General features: G+C 36.5%; 1 protein-coding gene across 18 annotated transcripts in view; it reads left to right on the forward strand.

Annotated features, from left to right (window-relative positions):
- mark3a (MAP/microtubule affinity-regulating kinase 3a) overlaps window positions 1-14,975 on the forward strand; it is an 85,330-nt gene extending 70,355 nt beyond the window's left edge. For 6 of the 18 annotated variants that reach the window (XM_050062736.1, XM_050062735.1, XM_050062739.1 and 3 more), the window contains 2 exons: window positions 11,474-11,518; window positions 14,122-14,975. In XM_050062736.1, coding sequence (XP_049918693.1) covers window positions 11,474-11,518; window positions 14,122-14,467 — 391 coding nt within the window. In that variant the 3' untranslated portion in view covers window positions 14,468-14,975. Of the gene's footprint in view, window positions 1-4,282; window positions 4,363-4,565; window positions 4,614-11,473; window positions 11,519-14,121 lie in introns of those variants that run through there. The other 12 variants (XM_050062740.1, XM_050062742.1, XM_050062746.1 and 9 more) reach the window with 6 other exon arrangements.
- The last annotated feature ends 49 nt before the right edge of the window (window positions 14,976-15,024 follow it).

Below are 15,024 nucleotides of genomic sequence, written 5' to 3' on the forward strand. Positions count from 1 at the left end.
CCTGAACTGGATTTCTGAGCTTCCTTGAGTCATTTTGAGAAGACTTTCCCCCATCAGGGTGGGGTCAGGGGTGGTTTCCTTTACATACAGTCCAGAGATCAGTTCTGTGAGCTGTGGATCACCACTGATGTTACGTTTACTTTGTTAAATGCTTTCTGCAAAATATCACATTTACTCCTCGTGGATACAGAAGTTTACAAGGGCAACATAAAGGTCCATAAATACAAAAGATAAAATATCATAATTAGCTCTTAAGATATACCTTTTAAATCTTGGCTCATTAATGGCTGAAAATGAGGAGAAAAGTCTGTTTTCTTTCTACACAACACAGCCCCCTTCTTCAACTCAGATCTCCACCCTTTAATATCTATGGATAATAACACTAAGACAATCTGAGGCTCACCATAAAAGATAGATTCACATTTTTATCAAGTCTATCTTAATATAACACTCACATGACAGTCTGTACGTTGAAGTCATGATCGGTTGCTGTGATCTGTCCTCCTGTTCTCCCTTCTTAAAACAATGCCGTATTGTGCAACCTTAACAAAAGTTCCCTGTGATTCTGATTTGCTGCTAAATTTAATGGTTCCTCTTTGACCCATGCTACACTAGGACTGCATGGTATGAAGGAAATATGCAATATGCAATAAGGTTGTTGAAAGTGGCAGAGACGACATTACTTGCAGTATTAAACAGATATTAAAGTGTACTCAGTTCTGCCTCTCTGCTGCTTTCACTGCACTGCTGAAATACAAAAAATGATTAAAGGAAATTATGTCCCAGCATTCTTTTATTAAACAAATTGAACACTGAACTAACACAAAAGGCACCAATAAAAAAACAAAAGAATAGTTACATTTTAAAGTGACATTTTCTACTGATTCTCTCCTTCAATTATAACTCAAAACATTTCAGTGCAGTATCGCAGAGCAAAGATCCACGACGAGACGAAACCGTTTTAGAACGTTGCAGAGAAAAGTTGAAGCAGCGTGAACTGGTCGGTCTGAGCTCGACTCAAGCCGGCTGATGGTGTCACATGCAACTCAGCTGGTCAAATCGCCGGTGGCTGGTTTTAGAATGTAAAGCACGTCACCTACAGCCAATCAGCTTGTAGTGAAGTCAGCTGATCAAGTCAAAATGACTGCAGATGATGTGTTCACTTGCGTCGGCACGTGCTCCGTCCCTGCCGAGCCCTCTGTTTCTGTCCTCACGGTGTGCCAGTCACTGCTACTGTATGTGCGTATGCCCCCCCACACACACACACACATGCTCATTGACTGATTAACTGAATTAATTAACGTGGCATATTTATTATGAATACATAATAAATACATTCATATTTTAAGAAGCTACAAATTATATTCAGCCCCAAAATAAACCTGAAAAGCTGCAAATCAGAACAGAAGTACAGAGAGTTGTTGCATAGAGATGATACACCAGTTGCATTGGTGTGAATCAGCAGGTTTTTACGACGTTTCAGAACGGCACACCTGTTTCAACTCGTCTCGTTGTTAATCTTTGGTCTGAACTGGGCTTTAATTGCACAAGTTAATTAAAAAAAAAAGCATTTTGCAGCCCTATGGTGCAACAAGTTTCACAAAAGTTGGAGCGGAAGGTTTCCAAATCCTCCAGACAAATAAACTATAAGCCAAAACTTAACCTCCCTTGGCGGAGGTGATACTGGAGAACAAACATCTTTTTTTAAACGCCCCCCCTGTTGTTTATTTTTCCAGTTTCACTATGTTTTTTTTGTGTTTCTGTCGTATCTTATTGTATTTTGAAGTATTTTATACTGGTTTAAATCACTGTACTTACTGGTGTTTACTTCTGACTTGCTGCTTCTTGCTGTGGCTCAGCAGGAAAAGCTGTCAAAGGAAACTAAAAAGGGAATTTTGTACTACAGAATACAGTAACTGTGCAAGATTCACTCTTAAATTTTGGAGCGAGTACAGTTGCAGCAACCAGTCACATTTCGAAGTGTTGTATAAACATAGACTTTAAAAAAATGTGAGCCTTCAACCTTTAACATAATGTCCTGTCATTTCAAAACAATTCTTTAAATATAAATATAATCCAGAGGACTCTGCTTCCTCTTTTAACCCTCTGAAAGTGCCATATAAAGAAACCCAGTAGAGTAATTTCTTTAAGTCTCCATTTCAAACTTTTATCACATAAATCTTTTTGGTTTCCTGTCGGGTCAGTTTGAGTTCGTCTCTCCCCCTAACGAGAGGTCAGGGTGTGAATCTGATCTGTCATCAGGCCGGGACACTAAAAATAACGAGCAGATTTATTCCATAAATAGAGCTTTTTAACTGATTAGATACCAGAACCAGCCGCTGTTATGATTATCAGTGTCAGCTGTGGTCAAGCTGAACAGAGGAGGAGGTTTTTGGCCCTCACAGGGTGCCGTCCTGAGGCTCAGCAGCACCCTCTGGTGGCTGATTGGTGGACAATCTTCTTCCTCTGGCAGCGTCTTCGTCATCCAGATCACTGGAGTCAGTCATCATCACCGTCCTCTCATCTCACTCTTCTCACCTCACTTTGGGTTTCTTTGTGTTTTTCCTCATTTCATACGGAGACAGGATGTAGTGAAAGGTGATCAGACGGGTCAAAAATATAACTGAATATATTAAATAATATTGTTAATTAAAAAGAGAAGTGTAAAAATAAATGTATGAGTTTTATACTTTTCATTTAACCTTCAATCAGCTGGTTTTAAAAAGCAATAAATACTTTCACTAAAACTTAATTTATTTAATTTTTTTCTTTATGTTTCAGTTGATAATTTTGTTTAAATTGTAATTTTATTTCATATTATTTACTTAATTAAATTAAAAAAAAAAATTCTCATGAACCCCCGACCATTCACTGCTCTGGGATGCATCTAATAACTATTTTAGTTACTATTTGATTATATTGGTTATTTCTCGATTAATCAATTGGTTTTAAAAAGTAACGATATTCAGAAAATTGAAAAAATGTGTACTGAAGTTTTTCAGAGCCCAAAGTGACATCCTCAGTAGTCTCATTTAATCCAACCAAAAATCCCAAACCATGAGATATTACCATATTATTATTTTTTTCATTTTTACATTTTAATTTGTTATTAATTACCATGAATTTAAAGACAAATACAAAATAATTCACAGTGAAATAAACAGAGGTAGTGAACTCTCACTTAGCAGAAGCTGTAACCACAGAATGTTTTAAGATTTTGCTTGAGAAATTTATTTTAATGAGTCATTTTATATAATTGTTGCCTTTTTTTTAACTATTGATTTTAGACTTATCATATAATCTTTATATTTATTTTTATTTTTTGATGTTGGACTAACCAAGACATTGCTTTAGGCCATGGACATTTTGCACATTTTTTTTATTTTATTTTATTTTATTTTATTTATTTTTTATATATTTAAATGTTTATTATTTATTTATATATTTATTATACCACATTATTAATCAAGAAAATATTCAGTACATGAGATAGTTCTTGTCGCAGTCCAGAGCAGTGACTGGTTTAAGGCACATTAAAAAATTAGGGAGTTTAAAAATAAAGTTGCAACAATTAGTTGTCAGCTGTTAAATTAATCCCTAACTAGTTTGAGTTAATCAATCAGGGTTTTTTTTTTTTTTTTAAAGAAAAATATTTGAATTCTCTGATTCCAGCTTCTTAAATGTGAATATTTTTGTTTCTTTTCTCCTCTATGACAGTAAACTGAATATATTTGGGTCGAGGATGTTGTCTTTGGGCTTTGGGAAACATTTTTCACAATTTTCTGACATTTTATAGACAAAACAACGAATTAATTAATTGAAAAAATAATCAACAGATTCATCATCAGTGAAAATAATTGCTGGATGCAGCAATAAATCGAGCAACTGAAAGATAAAGAGTTAAAATAATTAAGTTTTATATAGTATTTTTTGCTTTTTATAACAAACTGATTAAAGGTGAAATGTAAAGATAAAGCTCAAACATTTATTCATACACTCCATTTAATTATATAACTAACAATATTATAGGTTTTATTTTTGAGTGGTCTGATAACCTTTAAGTACATTTTGTCCCTTTCGAGCCTCCGTACATTCCAACACATTTTGGGACTTTAATTGACGAACTTTTGTCATCTTCCTCCTCCTCAGGACATTTTTAGGTTCAGTCACCTCCTTCCTCCTCTTCCTCCTCTTCCTCCTCACAGTTTGTGTGTTTTTGTCTTCCTAACCTTCCTGTGTCCTTTAACCTTTTGACCTCTTGCTGCTCTTCCTCTCCTCTCAGGGTCAGTATTGACCCGGCCAAACGGCAGACGGCCAAAACAGGGCCTGCAATCCCTTCTACCCAGGGAGGAAAGACCCTTAGTAAGTCCTCTGCCCTCCAGTCTCTTATCAGCCTGTCCTTCCTTCCTTCCTTCCTTCCTTCCTTCTCATCCTCCTCCTCCCATGTTTTTTTTTCTTTTTTCAGCCTCATGTTCATACATTTTAATATTCTTTCCTTCTCTCTCTTTTTCTTTCTGGTCACGTGTCCATTGAGGAAATTTTCAGATTCCCATTTTTTCTTTCAGATTCAGGAGCAGAAGATATAGAGAGTTGTAGGAAGATGAAGATCTAGAGTAAGGGGCTGTTTCAATCCCTCAATCTCTTCTTCTGAGATCGAAGTCTTGAGTTAATGTGGAGGGACTCACCCCCTCCTCCGTCCTCACCCTCTCACCCTCCCCTCCTCCTTCACCCTTTCCTCGGCCTTGTGACTTTCACAGCCTCTCTGACCGACCCAGGACCTGCTGTCAGTCCTGTCTGTTCACTTGTCCTCCTGTTGTCGAGTCTCTTGAGCTGTCGGGGAGTTTGGAGTCACTTCCTCCTCCTCCTCCTTCTCCTCCTCCTCCACCCTCGTCCTGTTTCTTTTTTCTTTCTTTCTTGTTTCTGTTCTCCAGGCTGCAGTGCATGCTGGGAGCCTGATAACCGTAAACCCGTCCTGTCAGTGGAGCAGGGAGCTTTCTGCTTATTTTGCTCTTTAATCTTTTGTGATATTACTCAGACGTCTTCCTTCTGTGTGTAGTGATTCAGAGTTTGGTTTCCTCTCTGATTAAACTAACTATGTGGGACCAGCAGAAAAACAGCTGGTCTGTGGTGTTGTCTTTATTGAAATTATTATTTTCTGGCAACTTATGGACAAAATCCTCTCACAGTTTATGAAATTTATACTGCAATATTGTTAAACGTCAAAATAAAGAGTATTTATAGTAAAAATGATCAAGAAAAATCAGTTTATAAGAAAATAATCAGATAGAAATGAGTGCTTTTGTTCCATCGAGTAAATTAATTTCAAATCAAAGTGCTTCATGCATAAATCAAAAACCAGTCTTGCCTATTAGGGATGTAAGATAATATCAATATACTTGAGTATCGTGAAATTGTGTTTCGTGAGACTATCAATTTTTAATTGTTCATACTTTATTCTTAATTTATTTATCTAAATTATCCTGCGAGCAGTTTTATTTTTTCACTTGCACTTTTACAGTTTTCCTGAAATTAAAATAGAAAAAATGCAATATATATATATGGCCTTGCCTACAGTATGGCAATATATTAAACTATGACCTCTGTATTGTGATGTGTATCGTCAGCCTTTATTGATCCCCAGAGAAGAAATTCAGGTTTTGCAGCAGCAGAAATAAGTGAAGATAAATAGGTAAAAATAGATAAATTATGATAATGCATAGATAGAATAAGAATAGAGATAAAAGTATTAACTATATAAGAACAATAATGACAAAGTTACAAGGGTAAAATGAGTCAGCAAGTCAGTTTTATTTATATCCCATATGTCATACGACAAGCGCTAACTCAGTGTGTTTAAGATACATCATACATGACAAACAAAGTACCGTATAAGATGATTAAGTGCTACATATATAAAAACAAGCAGGACATAATAAAACAAACACAACAAGAAGGTATTTTAATATCGTTATTCTTTAACAAAAGGGAGATAATAACAATAATGAGACTAATTCCTTAAACACATTAAAATACACTCAAAACCTGACGAAATGCTCGCGAAAAAAGTTACGTTTTTAGTCAGGAGAGAAGATGAAATTGGAGTTATGTGGTCAGACCTTTTAGTTTTTGTTAAAACTCTGGCTGCATTACAGTAATGCAGCCTGCTGGAAAGAAAAGCGTGAACCAGCTTTTCAGAGTCTCACTAAGTGTGTTTCCATTAACCCTAGAAATGCGCAAAACCTAAATATCGCAATAAAAAACTGGGAATGGAAACACCTACATTTAAAAAAAAAACTCTCAAATATCGAGAAAAGGTTTTTACGCTCTCATGAGGTGGCTTTTCAGACGTGTCGATATAGAAGTATATCGCAAAAGTGTAATGGAAACACTTTTTTCGCAAATATACGTCACCGGACATTCAAGTCCTCTGTGAATTCCTCGTTCACGATCCTCCCCCAGAAACCCTTTATCCGTGGTCGCTGCCACACATAAGGGCTTTGCCTTTGGAAGACGACTCGCTCTCTTCGTCTTCGGTTGTAGACTACTGCAACAGCAGCAGTGGCAACAGAGATGATTGTTCCAGCTCGCAAGAGATTTGGAATGTCCATCTTACTTCCGCAAACAAAGTGGAGTCTCGCGGGACGAGATTTTACGAGAATTACGGCTCATACGCAAAACACCTTTTAATGGAAACACCTGCAAGTTGCAATTGTACTTTGTTTAAACTTTAGAAAACTGTAATGGAAACGCGACACTGAGACAAGAAGCATCCAACTATTGATAGATTTCTGAGGTGATAAAAAGCAGTCTTAGAAATATTAGAGATGTGCTTCTGGAAGTAAAGATCAGCGTCTAAAATCACACCCAAGTTGTTGACATACTCACATGGTCTTACAGCGAGGGGAGGTAACAAAGATTGAATTTCAAGTCTAATATATATATGAAAACAGTGCACAATGACACTTGTCTGTATTAATATGGCAACATAATAGAAATATAATATAGCATTATTGCAGTGACACAGTATAACATATTGAAATAATATAGTATGAAAAAGTCCAGTATAGTAAAGTATGAGATATGACACAAGGAAGTATAAGTTGCAATTTATTAATAATAAAGTAAAACATTATCATTGTTTATTTATAACCCACAGTGGCCTTATACATACAGAAATATTAAAGCTACAGTGGTGCAAAAGACTGACTGCGAATCCTCTCATGGCATATATTATGATATATATTTTAGTATATTGTAGGGCTGCAACGATTAGTCGCTTAACCGGTGACTATTTTAGTAGTTGACTAATCAGTTTGAGTCATTTTTCATAGAAAAGTGCTATAAAAGTACCCAAAATACTCTTATTGCAGCTTCTTGCGTTCAGATATTGGCAGCTTTACACACTCTCCCATGACGGTGAACTAAAACCCTTTGGCGTGAGTATGAAACAAGACATTAGATGACATCATTTTGGGGTTTGGGAGAGACAGACCGACATTTTACAACATTTTAACACATTTTTCGATAAAACGCTTAGTCGACTAATCGAAGAAATAATCGACAGATTAGTCGACAGTGAAAATAATCATTAGTTGCAGCCCTAGTATATAGCTCAATCTTGCTGTTACATGGACATGTCAGATGTTTGTGTGGCTGTGATCCCCTCTATTAAAGTGTTGCTGCAGTTTATTTTCAAAGAGAAAAGTGTATTTCTTTTTTATAATGTTGATTTGTTATTATGGATTAAAATTCTGCGCTAAAAAGCTCTGATCAGGCAACATTCATTTAAAGATAATCAGTGTATCATGACGGTTAACGCAGCTCATCCTCAGGAAAGATTTAGCTTTGTAAGTTGCTGCTTTTGTCAACCTTCGAGTTAAGGTTATTAATTTATTCTCCAGGATGTAAATGATGCAGGGACAGAAAGGTGAAAAGGTGTCACTCTTATTTTGATCTGTGAGGTTCCATCTGTGACTTCACTGTAATAAAACCAGGAAGATACAGAGGAAAACATTCATAAAGACAGATGAGGCGAACACTTTGTCCTTCTTCACCTTTATAACGTTCACATAATCTTTTTCTTCTTCCAAAATATCCCACATTAAATCAGCTCAGCCTCAAGCTTCAAATATTAACAATAAATACAACTTACATCACAAAATGTCGTGCAACAAAGTTTATTTGTTCAAGTTTGACTGAACCTGAAGAGTTAAATATCGGTCGTCAGCTTCTCCTTTATTTCATCTATTTATTCCTGAATTTAAAGTAATTGTTTTGGCATAAATCTGACTTCACACGTGATCAGGACGAGCTTTGTTGAGTGTCTGCCTCATTTTGAAGAAGTACAGAACAGACTTGTGCTGAGTTGCTGAACGTGTCGCAGCCTCAGTCACAAGGACACACATTTCTGTTGTCGGGGAACATTTCGTTTTATTTTTAGAGCCGTGAGTTTCTCCCTGTTTCAAGGAGCGTTTCACATCTGCATCAACCCAGAATAGATGCAAACTGTGCCTGTGTCCTAGTTCTGTTTGTGGACGGAGCTTTTCCTCGGTATTTTATAACTTTCAGATGAAGATCGAGTCTTTAAAAAAGACCTGAGCACAAAGACACAGTCAGAAGGAAACGCAGAAGAAACCATGAAGCCAGTTTAACTGTAAATAAAAAGTTAGACGACCAGCAGTCAATAAAACAATCACAGACACCTAAAACACACCAGATGACTCAGCTTTTAAAAATTATATCAACTTTATATGATCAAATTCTGTCTTAATTAATACTAAACTAATTTTAAATAAGATCTAACACAGTGATGTTTTGTTTTACGCTGTTTTTCCTTAACAGTGGAAACAGTTTTTAACTTTACTGATACCTACGAGCCTTTTCTGGAGCTCTTCACCACATCTCATGGTCTTCCTTAATGGATGGAGCTTAAGATAAATGTATTTTTGTGTTCGTTTTTAAGCTTTGTTGACGTCTTTTTTGTTTTTAATCACGCTGAGTGAACTCCATCCACAGAGGAAGTCTGTGAGATGAAGCTGAAAGTTCAGATAAAGGCTTGTAAGATTAAATAGATTTTTATTGTGATAAACTGTGTCGACTGTAAAGTACGACAGAGCATTAGTATCATGTTGAGGAAAAAATAAGTGTTTTCAAGAATAAGGTCATGATATTGCAAGAATAAAGTCGTACTTTACATTAAAAAAAATCGTTATAAGAATAAGACATAATTTAATAAGAATAACGTCATATGATTTTGAGGGGAACATTTTTTTAATATTACAGAAATAAAATCATAATTTATGGAGAATAAAGTCACATCATTTCTAGAAAAAAATGGTAATACAACGTGAATTTAGTCGTAATTTAATTAGAGTAAAGTCAAATAATTAAAAAAAAAACTCTTAATGATATGTAAAATAACGTCATAATTTAATGAGAATAACGTCATATGATTTCAGGAACAAAATGGTAATACTACGTGAATTAAAGCTCCAGTAGGCAACATTGTTTTGGTATAATTGAGTAAAAATTTTATAATATCCTCTATTGTTTTGGTATAATTGAGTAAAAATTTTATAATATCCTCTAAGCATAATGTAAATCGAGTGGTTTGAGACAAACAATAGGTTTGTGCACCTCACCATGGCTCTGTGTTCAGCCTCTAAAGAATCAGTATCGTGCCGATGTGCATCAACCAATCAAAGATCAGCTCAGACCACTGCGTTCCTATTGGCTGTTCTACTGCATATGCGCGTTCCTGTGCTGCCAGCAGAAGGGGAGAACAAGCGGCAATGGCGAACAGTGCACCAGGTAAAATAGCTATTCCAGCATTTAGCAGCACGGCTAAACAACCCAAAAAAGGAAGACAGAACTTGGTTCCCTGGAGCCCCGGAGGGAGGGGAAGTGTGAGATGGGGCTGGGCCCGGCCGGAGGGTGCGAGGGTCGGCCGTGGGAGTGGAGCCAGGGGCTCTCCACGGAGAGGGAGAGCCGGGCCTCGGGGGTATATGTGCGGGGCCACGAGGGAGGGATGGGGCGGGCTGCTGCGCGGTGAGGGAGAGCCGAGGCTCCCAGAGAAGGAGAAATAGAACCAAGTAGGATAAAATACTCGCGTGCTCGTCTAGTAGGAGGGGCTCAGGGCGGAGACGAACGAAACCTAACTCAGATGAGACTCAAAAATCAACTGTTTTCAGGCTTTCTACTTACTGCAGCTTTAAGTCGGAATTTAATTAGAGTAAAGTCAAATAACTTTAAGAAAATACTCGTAATAATACACAAAATAATGTCATAATTTAATGAGAATTAAGTCACATCATTTCAAGAAAAAAATTGTAATATTACGCAACAAACAGTCGTAATTTAACAAGAATAATTCACACCATTTCAAGAAAAAAAAGTATAATTATGCAAATAAAGTCATAATGTAAAGAGAAAACTCACATAAGAAAAAAATGGTAATACTACATAAAGTCGTAATTTAGTGAGAGTTAAGTAAAATAATAAAAAATAAACTAATAATACGCAAAATAAAGTAATAATTAAATGAGAATAAAGTCGCATCATTTCAAGAAAAAATCATAATATGCTAATTAAGTCATAATTTAATGAGAATAAAGTCATACAATTTCAAGAGTCATAAAATTACACAAAGTCGAAATTTTACAAGAATAAAGTCATAATATAAGAAAACATAAACTCGTAAAAATTACATTATTCACATATTGTTATGTTTTGTTTTTTCCTGTAAAATTGTTTGACTTTATTCTCATTTAATTACGATTTTATTCTTTTAATGTTTTTTCTCAATGTGACCCCAACACTACGTCAATTTCATTTTTTTCAAGGTCAAATATTAACTTTACGCTCATTAATATATATTTTGTTAACATGATTGTGAAAACATTTGCAAATTAATAATTTAACTTGAACCTTATAATCCATTATTACTTTAAAACCACCAAAAAGGGAACAGACGTAGATTTAAATATGTTTTTAAGGAGGAAAGTAAAAGTTCCTCTCACTGCCCCTCCACCTCCCTCCCTGTCAACAGTTGTATCCTGCCTGAGTCTCACCTGTCGGCTGTAGTCGATGTCGTTTCTCTGCTGTTTGGGTCGACACACTCGGACCAGATCATGAGATGCATTTCTGTGTTTAAGTTTTCTTTCCGTCTGTTTTATAGTTTTGGTTTCAGTTTGAGATCACCGTCCGAACATCCATCTGTGTTTATTTCTTCCTCTCTCGTGATTCTTCACCGGAAGTTAAAAATCTTCCATCTCTTTGTATTTCTTTGTGTTTTCGGTGGTGGTGGCTCTGGTTGTTGTTTCACATCGGTGTCACTCTCCTTCTTATTTATACGTCACATATTCTCTTTTTTTTAAATTGATATTGAATTGATTTCATGTCGTGCACAATCCACATCTTTTTTTCTTCTTTTTTCTTCCTCCTCCTCCCTGTCTGATCTTCTCATGCGCCTCAGAGTCTCAACCGAGTTTGAGAGAAACGGGAGACTTGAGGGCTCAAGGTGAGGTTACCTGCCCCCCCACTCCTCCCCCAAATACACGTTCAGTTTGTCCTCCTCTGCAAACTCAAAGCTGCTCGACCCTCCTCTGCGTAGGAAGCCCTCTCTGCTTTGTTTCTCCTCCGATGTTTGAAAACCAGTGTGTTGCATTTTGGCTCGTTTTTGGATTGATTTGTGTGTTTGCATGGCTCTGTATTCGTGTGCTGCTCTGATAGCATGGCATATTTATGTTCTTGTTAACCTGAAAAATGCTCCTAATAACCCCCTCAGAAAACACTGGCATTAATAATACAGCATGGATGTGTCTAGCCCCAGTTTACATTACATTCACAGTCGCAGAGCTGCGTTTTCTGGAAAAATAATAGATATTTAAAAACCCTAAATCCTCAAAGACTCATTTAACCATCTGAATAAGAAAAATGTTTAATCTACTCCTCAATAAAAAAGATTTTTAACCCGTTTAAACTTTATTTCCTGACCTTACAGTTTATTTTAAAGGAAAATAATGTAAAAATTCTGCAGAACAACTTGTTTTATTTTGGCAAAATATTATTTATATACACACACATTTAAATTTATGGTCACCATCTTTTGAAATGTATTTTAATAAGCTTAAACTCTAAACCTCTTAAATATATTGCTCATTTTGAATTGAGCTCTACATTTTTTCATCGTATAAACCTTAGTTAAGTATTGCTTTGCCCACTTTGTATGCCACAAGAAAGATAAAGACAGAAGGAAAGAATGATTTATATGAACTAAATAAATTCATTTAAGGAAAAATTGTGGCAAAATGGTTTAAAGTGTACCTTGTTACTGTAGCTTCTGAGATTTTGGCACGGATTTTGGCAAAGAATTGCCAATGAAAAGAAGGTAAATGAAACTAATATATAGTAGCATCAACATAGACAGATTTAATTCATAATTAATTGTTTTAATTTTGTCCGAGTTGCAATAATTGAGCAAGAACATGTGACATTTTTCATTCCCCAAAAAGAAACCAGTCACAGTTACTGAATATTTTTTACCAGATGGTTAAAAGAATCTTTTTAGAGATCTGAAAATTAATTTAGAAATGCTATATGACCTTCTTGGTTTTTCAAACAGCTGTTTTTTGTTTCCAAGAAAACAAATGCTGAGCTCCGTGACTTGAATGTAATGATGACGCTGTATGTGAGAGGCTTAAACTCGGGGCTAGTGAATGTGTCCTGGTGGAAACAAACACCAACCGCAAGCTAAATAATGTGTGAAGAAATAGTTTTAGGTATTTTGGGAAACTTGCTTTCATGCTGAGAGTTGGATGAAGAAGCACGGCCAAGAATTGTTCAGAAAAATCTTAAAGGGGAAGTTTGGTACTTTTGGAAAAACAATGGTCCAGCAGCGCGGAAACAGGCTGCACTGTAACCACTTGGGGCATTGTGTTGTCAGTCCCGATTCCACCTGAGTACAGTTTGTCTCCAGTACAGTACGCATCAGGTGTGAACACCAACTGTACCAAAACACAGAAGTGGACTGTTAATTTTTTACTTTTAACCAGTTATGAAACAGTCTAAATTTAATACTGATGCCTCCGTCTCAGAGGGCAGCACAACCTGCAGCTGACGGACCCAGATCAGTCGTATTTGATACAGAAATGCTGCAAGTGTCTGACGACATCATGGAACCAGAAACAGCCCTGAAAACACCATCAGCAAACCCACCAGACTCCATTTAAATAAACAGTAATTTAAGCATGTATAGATTCAGCATATTTTCACATCTAACTGGGTGAATTAAGAGTTCATTTCAACCACATCAGAGTTGGTCGTTGTTGAAACCGTGGAAAAATGAACCAAGGTGTTTTTTGTGAGTTTTATTTTGTTTCTGTCGACTTTAAAGGAAGTGTCTTTACACAGTTATAAAATTACTGTTGTTTAAATGGAGTCTGGTGGGTTTGGTGATGGCGATTTCGGGCTGTTTCTGATTAATTAAAAAAGTCTATCTCTGTAGGGATCCTTTCCATGATGGCGTCAGACACTTTGAATAACAATCTGATCCTGTCAGTGACAAAAAGAAACACTTTTAAATCGACGTAAATTGCTGCACAAATGCCCCAGATGGTTACATGGCAGCCTGTTCTGCAGCTGCCGTCTGCAGCGCTCTCACTCAATGCTGGACCAGTTTAAAAAATGCTTGTTCCTAAAAAGCACGGGAAAATAGGTCTATATAATGTGTCATTTTTATACACAAGATACAACATGTTACCTTTGGATGGAGCCAGACGAGCTGTTTCCTGATTTCCAGTGTCTGTGCTAAGCTAAGCTAAGCTAAGCTAAGCTAACCATCTATTGGCTGTAGCTTCATATTTACTGCACAGACATCAGAGTGGTATTAATTTTCTCATCTAACTCTTGGCAAGAAAGCAAATAAAACTTCGAACTATTCCTTTAAATTTTGACCGGCTGCTTTAACTGATAAGAAACTGTGTTTTTGATCTGTTAAAGAATAAAACTGTCTTCTGTGAAGCAGTCAAAGCAGCTGTTGAATCTTTTTTAAACCCAGCTTGTGATGAAATCTCAAATCTGCGACACTAAAGCTCGTGTGTGTGTTTCTGTTTCTCCCGACAGTCGCCATGTACCTGGGGATCAAAAAGGGGAAAATAAAGACAGTAAACCCCGCTCCCTCAGATTCACTTGGAGTATGAGGACCACCAGCTCCATGGAGCCTTGTGATATCATGCGGGAGATTCGCAAGGTGCTCGATGCCAACAACTGCGACTACGAACAGCAAGAGAGTTTCCTGCTTCTTTGCGTCCACGGGGACGGGCGAGCCGAGAACCTGGTCCAGTGGGAGATGGAGGTTTGCAAGCTGCCCCGTCTCTCTCTCAACGGCGTCAGGTTCAAACGGATATCCGGATCATCCATCGCTTTCAAAAACATTGCTTCCAAAGTTGCCAACGAGTTAAAGCTATGAACAAAAGGGTTTAAAAGTATACATATATATATCTAGAAGTATTTAAGCTGTACAATCATCCAAGTAGCAGTTTCCAAATGTCTCCTTTTTTAAACAAAATACAGAGTATGTATTGAATATTATAATGTATAGATTAAGGCTTTTGGCAATAATCACTGAATTACCTACTAATATCTCAGTCTATTCTGGCCACACGGGGTCGACATTAACGAGTTGAATATGATTTGTCATGCTGTGAATGTGGACAAAAAAAGAAACATTTCTAGTCTTATTTATTTTCATCTTTTTTGTTTTGTTTTTTTTTCTCCTGGAAAAAGAAAAAAATTACGTAGCGTTTTTGTTTTCAGTGTAAATAATGTAACTTTACTTTAAAGACAGCTTCACTGCAATACTCTTTTTTTTTTTTTTTTGTATTTCGTTAAAAAGTAGAGATGATGGGGAGTCCGTGTAAATGCTCACATGGTTTAAGGGTCACTCATGTCTCAATTAAAGTGTCTGTCAACTTGAACGTCTCACGCTGATCTTTTGTGTCCGGACAAGATGAGAAAATACAAGCG

This window comes from Epinephelus moara, chromosome 14 (genome assembly GCF_006386435.1).
Source record: "Epinephelus moara isolate mb chromosome 14, YSFRI_EMoa_1.0, whole genome shotgun sequence".
NCBI lineage: Eukaryota > Metazoa > Chordata > Actinopteri > Perciformes > Serranidae > Epinephelus > Epinephelus moara.